This window comes from Budorcas taxicolor, chromosome 2, assembly GCF_023091745.1.
Source record: "Budorcas taxicolor isolate Tak-1 chromosome 2, Takin1.1, whole genome shotgun sequence".
NCBI classification, from domain to species: Eukaryota; Metazoa; Chordata; class Mammalia; order Artiodactyla; family Bovidae; genus Budorcas; species Budorcas taxicolor.
Genome location: NC_068911.1, coordinates 162456153 through 162471788, shown reverse-complemented (window position 1 = coordinate 162471788; position 15636 = coordinate 162456153). Strand labels below are relative to the sequence as shown.

General features: G+C 37.2%; 1 protein-coding gene across 13 annotated transcripts in view; it reads left to right on the top strand.

Annotated features, from left to right (window-relative positions):
• Positions 1-15636, top strand: part of TRIP12 (thyroid hormone receptor interactor 12) — a 152607-nt gene that overhangs the window by 99074 nt on the left and 37897 nt on the right. For 6 of the 13 annotated variants that reach the window (XM_052635908.1, XM_052635906.1, XM_052635904.1 and 3 more), the window contains 10 exons: positions 3989-4137; positions 6802-6837; positions 6925-7020; positions 8105-8197; positions 8387-8548; positions 9660-9728; positions 9821-9986; positions 12854-12971; positions 13087-13246; positions 15036-15189. In XM_052635908.1, the coding sequence (XP_052491868.1) occupies positions 3989-4137; positions 6802-6837; positions 6925-7020; positions 8105-8197; positions 8387-8548; positions 9660-9728; positions 9821-9986; positions 12854-12971; positions 13087-13246; positions 15036-15189 (1203 nt within the window). The remainder of the gene's footprint in view (positions 1-3988; positions 4138-6801; positions 6838-6924; positions 7021-8104; positions 8198-8386; positions 8549-9659; positions 9729-9820; positions 9987-12853; positions 12972-13086; positions 13247-15035; positions 15190-15636) is intronic. The other 7 variants (XM_052635910.1, XM_052635907.1, XM_052635903.1 and 4 more) reach the window with 2 other exon arrangements.

Sequence of the window (15636 nt, the reverse complement as noted above, 5' to 3'; positions counted from 1 at the left end):
ATTTCTTTTCCATGGGGATGGTCTTGATCCCTGTCTCCGGTACAGTGTCATGAACCTCATTCCATAGTTCATCAGGCACTCTATCTATCAGATCTAGTCCCTTAAATCTGTTTCTCACTTCCACTGTATAATCATAAGGGATTTGATTCAGATCATACCTGAATGGTCTAGTGATTTTCCCTAGTTTCTTCAATTTAAGCTTGAATTTGGCACTAAGGAGTTCATGATCTGAGCCACAGTTGGCTCCCGGTCTTGTTTTTGCTGACTGTACTTTGGCTACAAAGAGTATAATCAGTCTGGTTTTGGAGTTGACCATCTGGTGATGTCCATGTGTAGAGTCTTCTCTTGTGTTGTTGGAAGAGGTGTTTGCCATGACCAGTGTGTTCTCTTGGCAAAACTCTATTAGCCTTTGCTCTGCTTCATTCCGATACTCCGAGGCCAAATTTGCTTGTTACTCCAGGTGTTTCTTGACTTCCTACTTTTCCATTCCAGTCCCCTTTAATGAAAAAGACATCTTTTTTGGGTGTTAGTTCTAAAAGGTCTTGTAGGTCTTCATAGAATTGTTCAACTTGAGTTTCCTCACTGTAACTGGTTGGGGCATAGACTTGCATTACTGTGATATTGTATGGTTTGCCTTGGAAACGAACAGAGATCATTCTGTCATTTTTGATTATATCCAAGTACTGCATTTTGGACTCTTTTGTTGACCATGATGGCTACTCCATTTCTTCTAAGGGATTCCTGCCCACAGTAGTAGATATAATGGTCATCTGAGTTAAATTCACCCATTCCATTCCACTTTAGTTCACTGATTCCTAGAATGTTGACGTTCACTCTTGCCATTTCCTGTTGGACCACTTCCAGTTTGCCTTGATTCATGGACCTAATGTTCCAGGTTCCTATGCAGTATTGCTCTTTACATCATCGGACCTTGCTTCTATCACCAGTCACATCCACAACTGGGTGTTGTTTTTGCTTTGGCTCCATCCCTTCGTTCTTTCTGGAGTTATTTTTCCACTGATCTCCAGTATCATATTGGGCACCTACCGACCTGGGAAGTTCCTCTTTCAGTATCCTATCATTTTGCTTTTTCATATTGTTCATGGGGTTCTCTAGGCAAGAATACTGAAGTGGTTTGCCATTCCCTTCTCCAGTGGACCACATTCTGTCAGATCTCTCCACCATGACCCGACTGTCTTGGGTAGCCCCACAGGGTGTGGCTTAGTTTCATTGAGTTAGACAAGGCTGTGGTCCTAGTGTGAGTAGATTGACTAGTTTTCTGTGATTATGGTTTCAGTGTCTCTGCTCTCTGATGCCCTCTCGCAACACCTACCATCTTACTTGGGTTTCTCTTACCTTGGGTGTGGGGTATCTCTTCACGGCTGCTCCAGCAAAGCTCAGCCACTGTTACTTACCTTGGACGACGGGTATCTCCTCAGTGGCCGCCCCTCCTGACCTTGAACGTGTAGTAGCTCCTCTCGGCCCTCCTGCACCCATGCAGCCAGTGCTCCTTGGACATGGGTTGCTCCTCTCAGCAACCTTTGATAGTGTGGTTTGTGAGTTCCTCGGTCATGCCTGAGATCCTTACATTGAATTCATAAGGCCAAGGTTGATGGTACTTAGTAAGGTTTTTCCTTTTCTCTTGTTGGAACTAAAAGTGTAGAATCTATGGTGGGTGTAAAACTGCTGGTACCTTAATAAGAATCAAGGCAGAGACACCAAATGAGTGGCAGTCATATTATTCTACATTGTTAAATAGGTACATGTCTTTTAAATAATCTTCGTGACTTATCTCAGATAACCTTGTATCATAGGTTGAGAGTGGAAGTGAAAGTGACTGGACAGCTCTTTTATTAAGCTTGACGTTTAAATGATTTGCAACAACAGTAAAATAGTGCTACTACACATTTATTGTTTTGGAAAAATATGGCCTTTTCCACAAAAACTTTGTTTATATTAATATGTAATGAATTAATCAGGTACTTAAAATTTTTTCTCTTTTAGTTCCCGACACATTTTATAAATAACAGTAGATATAAACCTCGTACACAAGAGTGCTTGGGGGACTGGGGAGGGATTCTCAGTAATTTTGTATAAAATATTCCTTAGAACCCAAATTGACTGATCTGTTTGAGGTTATTTCTCTTCATATAGCAAAGGGAAATAATGGCATTGATTTTCTGTTGTTGCTTTCAGTTTGGAATAAGGTCTTTTTATGACCATCCCAAAAGACCAGTGGCGTTACGAAAATTTTTTTTTTAATGATTACTTTGATCTTGCTGAAATGATCCATATGCTTAGAACTTCCAGCCTCAATGTTTACAAGACTTACCATTGCTTGTGTTAATTTTTCCTATTTTAGGTTGTGGTTTTTAGGGTATACTTTGAATGATTTCATTCTTTAAAAACAAATCCAGAAGCAGCTAAGGATTCTTTCGTTTTCACAGTTATTTTCTCTTCTTTTTTTTTTTCTCTCACATTATTTCAATACAAAAATGATAAGCCTGCCCTAAGTGGAACTGATATTATTTAGTTTCAAGAATTTTAAAGATGCTGTCCCTTTGAACTGAAATTTCTTGTAGTATATTTCTGGGTAGACTCTTATGATGATGAAAGGAATTAGTGATATTCTGCAGTTCGTTAGCCACAGCCTTAAATAATAGAGAAAACAGATGAGGATTATTGTGCATCCCTTTGAAAGGTGTTTGCCCTCCAAGAAGATCATTTGTGTTTAATTGAAAAAAAAAAATTGCTGTTCATGTGAATTCTACATTCATTGACAGTTTCCAAATGTGTATCATTTCTAAGCATTTCAGTAGTAAGTGGATTTTTTCATTTCAGTACTAAGTGGGGAAAAAATCCAATATACAAGGAGCAATTGGAAAAGGTCTTGAGAATGAAAGGGTTTGAATAACATCAAGTTTACATTTGTAAGTTTTAATGGAGTTAATAGTTACAAGAAGGAGGGTGTCCAGGAAGATTTGAAACACATTTGTAGACTTTATTTTTGACTTAGTTTATTGATAACTTAATTATTGTGGTAGTTGAGTCTTAGCATTTTTCAAATGTTTTGAGGATGGAATTAAACCTTGAAAGTCGAAGTTCTCTGAAGCACTGTGATAGCAGCATATGCACATGAAGTGAGAGGAGGTGAAAAGTCCCGTCTTTTGATGTTTGGGGAAATCATTCTTGGCATTCCCTTTTGTTACATGCATTATTGTTCTGTTTGTCTTTATTTCTATGCTTTCACTGTTACTTGGATTCCATTTATTCTGATGGAGGTGTTTAAAGGTATATAACGTTTCCTTTGATGCCTGGGCATCATTGTTTACCAGGTTTTTATTATGGCAGAAGACTTTTTGCTCACTAGATAATACATATTTTTAAAAAGCAGGTAGCTCAGCTGATAAAAAAATCTGCCTGCAATACAAGAAACCCCTGTTCAATTCCTGGGTTAAGAAGATCCCCTGGAGAAAGGATAGGCTACCCACTCCAGTATTCCTGGGCTTCCCTGGTGGCTCAGTCGGTAAAGAGTCTGCCTGCAGTGTGGGAGACGTGGGTTCGATTCCTGGGTTGGAAAGATCCCCTGGAAGAGGGCATGGCAACCCACTCCAGTATTCTTGCCTGGAGAATCCCCATGGAGAGAAGACCCTGGCAGAATGCAGTCCATGGGGTTGCAAAAAGTTGGATACAACTGAGCAACTAAGTACACACATGTTAAATGTAGTCAGTCCTTGTTAGTCCTAGGGATAGGGATATTACTTTTTGTTGCATCTGTTAAAACCAATCAACATCTCTCATTAAAAAAGATAAAAAGTAAAAGAGGAGAATGTAAACAACTGTGACATTGCTTTAAGGCAGAGTAAAATCCCTCTGTAGTTGGGATCCAAGGAAGAAAAGTAGCCAGCTGACTGTGTAAAGTCACACTTAACACCTAGTAATAATTTTCTTAAAGGTTTAAAAGTATTGATTTTATTTCTGTGTGCAGGTTCTAAGGCTCAGCAGCTTCTGCAAGGATTACAAGCAAGCGATGAAAGCCAGCAGCTCCAGGCCGTTATTGAGATGTGTCAATTACTGGTCATGGGGAATGAGGAGACGCTGGGAGGGTTTCCTGTCAAGAGTGTGGTTCCAGCTTTGGTAGGAGAATTTTCCCCTCATTTCATCCCACTCATGCCCTGAATGCTGCTCTTATTTTTATAAAAGCATGATCATTGTCATTAGGAACTTTAGAATATAATAGAACTAAGAGTAGAGTGTGGCTTACTTATCCTTTTATTTCAGGCCTATAGAGATTGTGCATGACGTAGTGATGAATGACTAAAATTTCTAAACCATCTCTTGGTGAATAGTTACCTTATCTTTGATACTTAAATGACCCATGTGGTTTTCCGTTTTAAGTGGTTATCCCATTTAGGTGGTAACTTGACTTCCTATGACAAAACTCATGTGCTTTTTTTCTTTTAAACTGGTGATTCATGGGACAGTAACAAAACAGCTCACTTGTGGGTTGTCGTTGTAGGCAGTCAGTACTTCCTGCTTGATAGTTGTGTGCATGGCCATGCAATCCAGCCGGAAGACCAAATGGATTCTCCAGCTTAAAAAAGGGCATTATGTTAAATAGAAATAGGAGAAACAAAACAACAGTACTCAGCAATAGAAAAACGAGTTAAAAAATCTAATGATTTTCAACACAGTGATGAGTTTAGAATTTTTAACATCTTAATCCCTTAAGCTTTTTAATGTGAAAACAAAAAGAGAAATTGCCATTAGTAAGTGTGTAGGTCCTTGAGCATGATACGTCTTTTAAGTAGTGGCTTGGTAATATTCACAATGCAGGATTAAAGAAATTGATTATAATATAAGATTAAAATTAAGTCTGAATAAAATCATGACAAGATTAACATAGACATGAATATATTCATAGCATATATTACATTGCAAGTTAAATGTCATTTAAGTCTTTGTTTACACATCTTGTAAAGTTGACAAAAATGGAGCCAGGATTGGGGTGTCAGATTGTCTCATTTGATCACATTATCAGATTTCGGAGAGAGCTAAGTGGAGAGCCAGTCAAATACAGGATGATGCAGTCTTCATTCTGCTTGTTCTCACTTGTTGGCTGGCTCTGCTCTAGCGGAGAGTAGTGAAGGATGGAGCAGTCTCTCATCCCATGCAGACCTCCTGCTAACAGAAGCTGCCTCTCAGGCCTACCTGTGCCATCCCACAGGCTTGCATATTAATATTTTAAAACATTTCATGAAAGTGATATTATCCTTTGTATTCTGACGTTCACCTGTGTTTATATGCATGCTCAAGTTATTGATTTCTTTAATAGCGGTCTTTTATGACCTGAATTAACTTCCTTGTTTGTTTTTGTTCATTTAAAAATAAATAGTAATAAAGAACTAGGTTACCATGTAGCAATACTATCTCTTTTAAACTGCAGCTTTTAGTTAAATAAAGAAGCTGTTAAATTTGGCCTGAAACATTAACACAATCTGGTTTTCTTAATTTGCTGGTTATTGATTAGATTTGAGTACTTAGTGGACCTGTGCAAGTCAGCTCATGCTATTAGTAGTGAGTTGTCCAGATTTGTCTTTCATAACAGTTGAATATTACAAATATAGATCCATCAATCACCATACACTTGTATGACCATAAACAGTCATTTTGGTGAAGAATCTATTTCCAGCAGTTCTCAAATGTGGTCTTACAAGGGTCATTCCCCCTTAAAGAATTGGAGAACTTACTGTTTTATCTGTTAACATAACAATTCCTTTGAATTTAGAGTAGATGTTTTTTGTGACTGATTTACAGGTGATATGAGACAGAGTGTGCATGCTCGCATGTGTTTGTGGGTTTATGTAGTATATTTAATGGAAATAGTTTTCAAGACCTTTCATGTATAGATATAATTACCTAGCATAATTCAGAGCTGAGAAGAATTCATATTAAATGAATATTATGTTAGAATATTTGATGTCTTGTTATTATAATCATATATTTAATTGGTACTTTACAGCTTAAATTTGACACATTTAAACTTTTCCATTGAACTGCAATGATTGCTTCCCCAAGTAGGAAGTTTCTTTGGTAGCTTTTACTGCTTAAAGAATATGGAGTGTGTATCTGTAGTGGTTTTGCTTGCCCTCTTTTGAAAAACGCAGTTGGAAACTGCTTAAGGTCTTTTCCACAAGAAAAACTAAGATCAGATCAGATGTTTGGACTAATTCATGTGTTTGTGAAATAATTATATTGAGTTTTAATTAGTGCCTAATGCGTTTTTCATGTGATCAATATTGTGTTCCAGTTCTATACTGCTGTGTAGTTTACAGCTGAATTAAGTGGTGCTTAGCTCAACTTTTAGAGAAGCTCATCTATAAGAGTTGAAGCTATGATACTGAATCTGTACTGATAGTTAATTTAACAGATTTCTGTGGGCTTCTGGTCCATTTATTTGTGTACAAAGTACTTGCTGACAGATAAATCCTCAGGGATGTTTTCATGGGCTTCTGAAACGGGAAACAGTGGTACTGGGAGGGTTGGTTGTAAGCAACGTGAATGCTTTGGTTTTGACCCGAATCATGAGGTGATAATTATCCCTTGTCAGAGCTTCAGTGTGCGAGTCATGCCATCCTAAGCATAAGCATTTCTTGTGTATGCATGCTAGGTTTTAACTTGAGGTTATTTTTTTTATGGTAAAGTTCGTGAGTCATACTGTTCTATTTCAGTTGAACTAGAAGACATACTTCCAGGATTTTAAGAATATGGCTACTAATACTTTTAAATTTTTTTAAACAGATAACATTGCTGCAGATGGAGCATAATTTTGATATTGTAAGTATATACTGTATTTTAAAAGACTCACTCCAAACTTACTTTATTTTATTTTTTTTTATTGAGTGAACACGGCTTCTTTTCTAGATGAACCATGCTTGTCGAGCCTTAACATACATGATGGAAGCACTTCCTCGATCATCGGCTGTGGTAGTAGATGCAATTCCTGTCTTTTTAGAAAAGGTAATCCTACTTTTACCCAGCTGTTCGAAAGCAGGCATAGAGGAATCAATGGACCTCCTGACTACTGAATTCTAAAGTTATATGTCAGATTGTAAGGCCACATTAAAAGACACATTTTAGCATCCATTATCTAACTAAAGTATATTTTTTAGCCAAGATTGCAGAAAAATGTTTTGTGTTTAGCAGAGTTGTAGTTTAAAACTGATGCTAATAAAGTGTTTTCTTATATCATCCCAGTGTTAAAATTTTTAATAATGGCAGTTATTGCACTAGTGTGAAAATCTTTCAGAGAAGAACTTAAAGCAGTTGATTTAAAATGATTTCATTGTTTCTAGAAAACATCCCAGTGAGGTTGATAGCTATTTATACCCTCATTTTACAGCTGAGGAGGCTGAGCCAGACAAAATGCCTTGCTCAAGGTCATAAAGTGAGGCAGTGGAGAAAGGAAATTTTTTCATATGGTCTGTGGTAGGTTGTTTTTGGTCTGTTTTAAGGACCTTTTTCTTTTTAATGCACAATAAAATTTGCATTATCTGAAAACTTTGAAATATGCTGAAAACTGTAAAACTTGACTTTTCAAATTTGTTCCATAAACCAACCCGTTTATTTTAAATCTGAAGATTTAAAGTTATATAATTGAATTTAGTTTATTCTTTTTGTAAAACATATTTATAAAGTGGTTGGAAGGAAGCTATATCGCCAGTATGTTACAGCTTACATGCATAAGTCATTGGTTTCCTGTGGTGGGTTTCAGGTTAGAGGCAATATTTATTGTTTAGTTGCTAAATCATGTCCGACTCTTTGCGACCCCATAAACTGTAGCCTGCCAGGCTCCTCTGTCCATGAGATTCCCCAGGCAAGAATACTGGAGTGGGTTGCCATTCCCTTCTCCAGGAATCTTCCTGACCGAGGGATCATACCTGTCACCTTTTGTGTTGGCAGGCGGATTCTTTACCACTGTGCCACCAGGGAAGCATAGAGGCAGTATAGATTGATGAAAACTAGAGATGTTTATTCCCATAGAAGATGAGTAGCAAGTAGAGCACTTGAATGATAACCTTGTTCCTTATTTATATATTCCCAGCTGCAAGTTATTCAGTGTATTGATGTGGCCGAGCAGGCCTTGACGGCCTTGGAGATGTTATCACGTAGACACAGTAAAGCCATTCTCCAGGCGGTAAGTGTTGTTAGCAAAGGACTATTTCCTTTAATGTTGAATTTTAGATCCACATTTGTATTAGCTCCTAGATCGCAACCTCTGGAAGGTTACCATGCTGTTTCCAAAGTGATGTGCTAGACTTTTTTCTTTTTTTATAATTGCTGATAAGAGCACTTCTTTGCTTTTAACAGTTTTCCTGTATTTTAGGGTGGTTTGGCAGACTGCTTGCTGTATCTAGAGTTCTTCAGCATAAATGCCCAAAGAAACGCACTAGCAATTGCAGCCAATTGCTGCCAGAGTATCACGCCAGATGAATTTCATTTTGTGGCAGATTCCCTCCCATTGCTTACCCAAAGGCTAACCCACCAGGTAAAATACAAACCTATCTTACGTGGCATAAAACATTTTTATTAAAATTTTTTAAAATGCCAGTTTCGCCTGGAGTCTTAAATCTTCCAACTGGGTATGTAAATTGGAAATGTTCTGATCTTTGTCTTTTCCTGTTAACTAGTCATGGACCATATTAGTTTACTTTATGAAATTTCAATGGATTTACCCAAATGACAAGCTATCAACTATTTTGACTTTAGGGGTGAATTTATTATTTCAGCAGACACTTGGGTGTTTCCTGTGTAATACGATGAGAATTTCCTTTTGTAAAGATCACCCTTTCCTGAAAGCTGTTGAGTTAGGCAGACAAGACCAGAGAAGGGTATGGATCAAGATCAGAGAAGAGATGAGACTATGTATGTTCCACATAAAAATGAAATAAGAAATCTAGATTGCAGCTGTCTGGGACTGGCAAAGAACAGGAGCAGCTATAGAGGAGAAGGCATCAGTGGGCCTGGTGTGCGATATGATAAGCGGAGCTCATGTAGCCTCTGTTGCAGGACAGATGATCCAAGTTTGAAGGTTGTAGAGAAATCGAATTTTCTTGTAATGTTTCAAAGTGTTGTTATTGCTAAAGAGATTTTAAGAGATCTGGCTTTTAAGTCATCTTTATAAAATATGCTTAAAAGCATCTCAGAGAAAATTAGATACATAAAACATACAGGCATACCTCAGAGATACTGTGGATTTGGTTCCAACCACTGCAGTAAAGCAAAAAATCACAATAAAGGGCGTCACAAGAATGTTTTAAAAGTTTCTACATGTAAGGCTGTTTAAAATGATAGGATGTTTATTTTTATTACAGTTTTTGTTTAGGTATTGAAATTGTAGAAGCACAAAAGTTGTTCTTTTTTGATATAACTTGCGTTTTATTTGTTGAGGTCTTATAGGAGATACAGATTTTATCAGTATGATTTTCCTTTGCATTAAAATCATGACTTATTGCTTGCTTAGGTTCACAGCATTTTCAAAGCTCACATCTTTGAAGAATTTGGGGTTAGGAAGAACATAAGGCAGTGATATAGGACAGTGAAAATGTTTTATATTAACAAACTTTGTTTTCCTTTATTTAAAAAAAAAAAACAAACAGGACAAAAAGTCAGTAGAAAGCACTTGCCTTTGTTTTGCACGTCTAGTGGACAACTTCCAGCATGAGGAGGTAAGCATTTAGTCTGTTGATATTCTGATGAACTTGTTAAACTGCTAACTGAGGATGTAACAGTTTTTTTTTTTCCCTTTGTGTTTCTGCAGAATTTACTCCAGCAGGTTGCTTCCAAAGATCTGCTAACAAATGTTCAACAACTATTGGTAGTAACTCCACCAATTTTAAGTTCTGGGATGTTTATAATGGTGGTTCGCATGTTTTCTCTGATGTGTTCCAATTGTCCAACTTTAGCAGTTCAACTTATGAAGCAAAGTAAGTGCTATTTTATTATTCTGTTTTAAACAAGAAAAATTGTGTGTGTGGTTATCCTCTGTTGATAAGTAGAGTCAACATAAGCAAGTAGAAATCACTAATATGTAGGCAGTGGATAGTAAAGGAAGAAAAACGTTACTGTGTAACAAATCTGGGTGTGACAATATAGTAATGCTTTCTACATACAGTTTTTAAAGTATATAGTGTATTAAAACTTTACTATTGAAGGACTAAGGTCCTTGCTTTCTATACAGTCAGTTAAGTAATGATGCTTCCTGGGGTCACAAGAGTCAGACAACAACTTAGTGACTAAACAGCAATGATGCTCCATTAGGAGAATTCTGAGTTTATGTTACCAATAACTGCTTCTCTTCTGCTTATAGGTAGTCCTTTTGCCCATGTTAGATTTTCCAGCCTTTTATAATTCCAGAATTCTTCTCCCTCAAAGTGTTGGAACTTATTTACACAGATGAATGACTTTGATCTTTGCTGCTTTAATATTTCTAAGCCCTTCTCAACCTACCATGTGCAGAATATTAACATTTTATCACCGCTGCTATTACAGTCTCTAGTGGGCTTCCCAGGTGGCTCAGTGGTAAAGAATCTGCTTGCCAGTGCAGATGTGGTTCTATTCCTGGGTCAGGAAGATCCCCTGGAGTAAGAAATAGTAACCCACTCCAGTATTCTTGCCTATGAAATCCTATGGACAGAGGAACCTAGTGGGCTGGCTATACAGTCCATGGTGTCGCAGAGAGTCAGACACAACTGAGTGACTGAGTGTGCACATGTGTACACACACACACACACACACTGCTGTTACAGTTGCCCATTACTGTCTTTACTTTAGATTTCACAAGTTAATGTCAGAAAACTGTGGGGTTCAGAGAACATCTGTATATTTTGATTATTGCTTGTAGAGCATTGATCACTTCTGTATGAAACTCTCATAACTGTGCTGCTGCTAAGTTGCTTCAGTCATGTCTGACTCTGTGCGACCCCATAGACGGAAGCCCAGCAGGCTCCCCCGTCCCTGGGATTCTCCAGGGAAGAACACTGGAGTGGGTTGCCATAGTTGTATATGCATAATTTTGCTTTCTGAGAATATTATCTTGGGAGTCAGTGATGCCATTCACTGACAAAGCAGTCTTTGTCCCTCTGCCTCAGGTAGATTATTAAGTGGTATAATAGTATTTTTCTTGTTGAGGAGGGAGGATGGGGAACTCAGGTTTAAATTTAGTCACATTAGTTGTGAATTTTAGCACATGGCACAGTTCTTTGTAGAAAAATAGTGTTGCTGAGGTGATTTATTGAAGAGATAAAGCATTTTGTCATTCCTAAACTTAGTATTCTAGAGAACACTGTTTTGCTTATGCCCTGAGCAAAGTCCTCTCTGCCAAGATAAGTTTGGGAAAGATTTAACTCCTTTTTTTTTTGAGTAGTCATAATGTACTTTCCTAATTAAAATTCCTAGAAGTCCCTTGAATTTTGGTTTCCCGAAGTTTGCACGTAGATTATCTCTTGTTACCATATGGCCCAGCATTTTTCCTATATCCTGGTTTGGGAAATTACTATCTAAGTTTTGTTTTTAATGTTCTGGAATTTTATTCTTTAATATGAATGTTACCTCGTTTGCATATTTTAGGAAGTTTGCCACATATTCGTCATATAGAGGCCACTAGACTTACATTCTCTCTCCCTCAGTAACACAAAGGAAACATGGACCTATCTTGTTCTCTCTATTATTTTTTCAGTCTCTGATCTTTGTTTTTTAAGTTACTATCACACCATTGCCATATATTCCTGTTTCTTAAGAAAGTTGGCAACATGAATTTTTCAAAATTTTTTAAAGATTTAATCACTACTTATGACATTTCTATGAGGCAGAGATTTAACTGTTCATAACTCCTCTGACCAAATTGGGGCTTCCCTGGTGGCTCAGAAGGTAAAGCATCTGCCTGCAATGTGGGAGACCCAGCTTCAATCCCTGGGTTGGAAAGATCCCCTGGAGAAAGAAATGGCACCCCACTCCAGTACTCTTGCCTGGAAAATCCCATGGATGGAGGAGCCTGGTAGGCTATAGTCCATGGAGTCACAAAGAGTCGGACACAACTGAGCAACTTCTGCCGGAATTAATGACAAGTACTTTCTTGACAGTAGAATATACTGATTACTGGCAGGACATTTCAGTGAAATATTTATACATGTTTTGTATATGCATATAGAACCATATGCCACAACCAACAGAGACACAGCCTTGTCTTTAGGTCCTGGTTATTAGAATGATCAAAACCTTGGCAACTGGGAACATCTTCCACTCGCTGTGTCAGTGCATTAGACAAGTTCTCACCCCAGTTCTTCCATAAACTGAGATCTGGGAATGGAAGTTTGTGGTAGAGGATATTTTCTTGATTTTTAAAGGTAGTTGGCATGCTTACTGTCATTTAAGTAAAGGTTTTCCTGATGACAAAATGGCAAGATTCAGATGCTTTTAATTGCTGTGTTTCATTCTATTGGCCACATGATTTCAGTATATTATATTTGAATTGAAGAAAATACACAGATATATGTGAATCAAGGATAAAATATGTTTAGAGCACTTGTTCTGCAAACTCTGTGCTCCTTAAGGAAAGTAATACAAGATTCCTAAAGTCTCTGCAGTGAACTTATGACTTAAGTCCTCAAAAAGAAATTGTTTAAATCTTCATAGTTTTTTTTAAGGTTTTAATTACAAATTATTTTGACCTTATCTTGAATGGTATGGCTGAATAGGAAAATACTTTTGTTTTTCCCCTTGGGAATGATTGCCTTTTAAATACAGCAATACAAGTAGTTTCATAGGCTTTGGCTTTTCATTGTTGGCTTTACAGACATTGCAGAAACGCTTCACTTTCTCCTGTGTGGTGCCTCCAATGGAAGTTGTCAGGAGCAGATTGATCTTGTTCCACGAAGTCCTCAAGAACTGTATGAACTGACATCTCTGATTTGGTAAAGATGGGGCCAATAGTTAATAATAACTGGAGGGCATTTTGCTTTAGAGACCTGGTATTTACTGACAGCTTAGAAAGCTACTTATTAAAATTATTGCACCTTTTGTTTTCAGTGAACTTATGCCATGTTTACCAAAGGAAGGCATTTTTGCAGTTGATACCATGCTGAAGAAGGGCAATGCACAGAACACGGATGGGGCCATATGGCAGTGGCGGGATGACCGGGGCCTCTGGCACCCCTATAACAGGATAGACAGCCGGATCATTGAGGTAGTAGTTTCCTCGTACCGTTTAAATATGTCTTCTTTTGATGGAGCATGGGTGTAGGGCTGGAGTCGGGAGGGGGCATTTGGATGTAAATGTGCTTAGCGTGAAATTAACTCACGATTCTCTCATTTTGTCTCCTGAGAACAAGGTCCTCATTTCTGTTCAGGTCAGAAAACATGGTGTTCTAGTCCTGCTTCTGCTACTCACTACCTGATTGACTTGGAGCAAGTAATTTAAGTTCTTTGTTCCATGGTTTCCTCGTTTCTGAAAGGAAACACAGGAGGAGTTAGGCTACATGTCTCACAAAGTTCCTTCAGTCTCCTATCCAGAAGAAATCTCTCAAAAGCAAAGATTACATACAAGTAGCTGCTTTTCAGTATTTTTTAAAAGAGCAAAAATATGGAAAGAATTTAAATATCTAGCTCTAGGTGAATAAGTAAATTGTGGTATACACCTAAGCTTATATGTAGTACAGACCTTACTGGGATAAATTTTAATTACTTACAACGTGATAGGCTATAAATGAAAACAAAATTATGTGACTCATGGAAACTCAGCAAAAGAATAATAGTAAAGGAAAGAAATATACCACGATATTTACAGTGATTTTTCTGTGAAGGTTTTATGTGTGATTTTATTCTTATTTCCATACTTTCATATTAAATTTGCATTGAAATATTTCAGAAATTTCTCAGTTCAGGGAAATGTTTGCCCTTATTATTTAGGAAGCATTGGTCACTGCATTATTTGAGATGCCATGCATCATTTACTAATGTTTTCATCTATAAGATACTCAAGTATTAATATATTTTCTAATTTCAGCCTGTGTAATTAGAATGTTTTAGGACATTTACACATAGACTTTTTTTCTTTAAGGTATCTTCCACTAGTTTCTAAAAATGAATGTTCGGAAAACTTTGGAACCACTAATTTATGTTATAAAATCAAATTCTTATGACAGTATCTAAACTCAGGACCAGCTGTTCTGAGAAAGTCAGAGGTGAATAGTCTTCTGTAATTGTTAGCCTTACTTTATAAGCTGGTTGTGGTCTCTAATGCTGAGCATTCTTTTTAGCATTTTCCCAGTAATTGGATTTTCCCTGTTAGTTTACTCTCTGGTATTTTCTGGGAATCCTGACTTCCATTCAACCAAGGAATTCCATAAAAATGTATATTTTGTCACTTCTTGAGGCTGTCTAAATCCAGTGTTAACTATGTTGTCTCATTTGAGATACATACTGTGTAATGCTTGCTACCCTTTGGGATTGTTTTTTCTATTTTCAGTTGTGTCCCTTTCGATCTTAGGGCATCATTTCAGTGTAAATGTCTTTTTTTGATGACCTAAGAATAATTTTGTAGGATCATTTTGTTTAAAGGAGGATCTTGATGGGCTGCTAGGAATCCATGATGTAAATATATTTTAGTCTAAGAATTAGGTACCAAAAGTTATACCAAAGGATAACTGATTTTTTTTTCCTGTCAGCAATGTCTTCAAGGCCTTTTTAACACACATAGTATCTTCTCCATGTCAGCGATCCTGCATGACTGGATTTTACCTGTATTTGTCTCAGGGGACCTAATGGTTCTGGGGGTATATATATGTATTTAATTTAAAATGGTTTATTGATTAAGTTTTGTCACATCCACACTATTAAAACTTCCACATTCTGTTACTTACTGTCTGAAACCTGATGAAACAAATATGTAAGTTAGCATTTATGGAGGTCCCCACTGTGTCTTGAGTTAATAAATTTCTCCATGTTTATATTCAAGGTTTCTCTCTCTTTGCTCTCAGGCAGCCCATCAGGTCGGTGAGGATGAGATAAGCTTGTCCACTCTGGGACGAGTTTATACTATTGATTTTAATTCTATGCAGCAAATCAATGAGGACACGGGAACAGCACGTGCCATTCAGAGAAAACCTAACCCCTTAGCCAATACTAACACTAGTAAGTACCTTTTGAGTCAAAAGTAGTACCATGTTGTCTAGTGAGTAGTGTTTGCAGTAACATATAATTGTTTTATTGAGTGTTTTTCTTAAATTGAGGTAGTTGCATGGTAGTAAATAGGTTTTTTTTTGGTTTTATCATGTGCTTTAATTGGTAAATGAGCCAGCATGGCTTGACTGGTATCTTCCCCCAAGATTTTCCTACTTTTGTGATTTGCAGTGTCCTGGACTCTAGTCAGAATTGTCCTGTGTGTTTTTCCCCACTTTCAGTTTTATTGAGATATAGTTGATACAGCAATGTGTGAATTTAAGACATACCACATAATGGTTTGACTCACATAGATCCTGAAACGATTACCACATTAGTTGGTTAGAGTGAAATCCATTTTCTCATACAGATACAAATTAAAGAAAGAGAAAAAAGATAATTTGGGTGGTAAGAAATTCT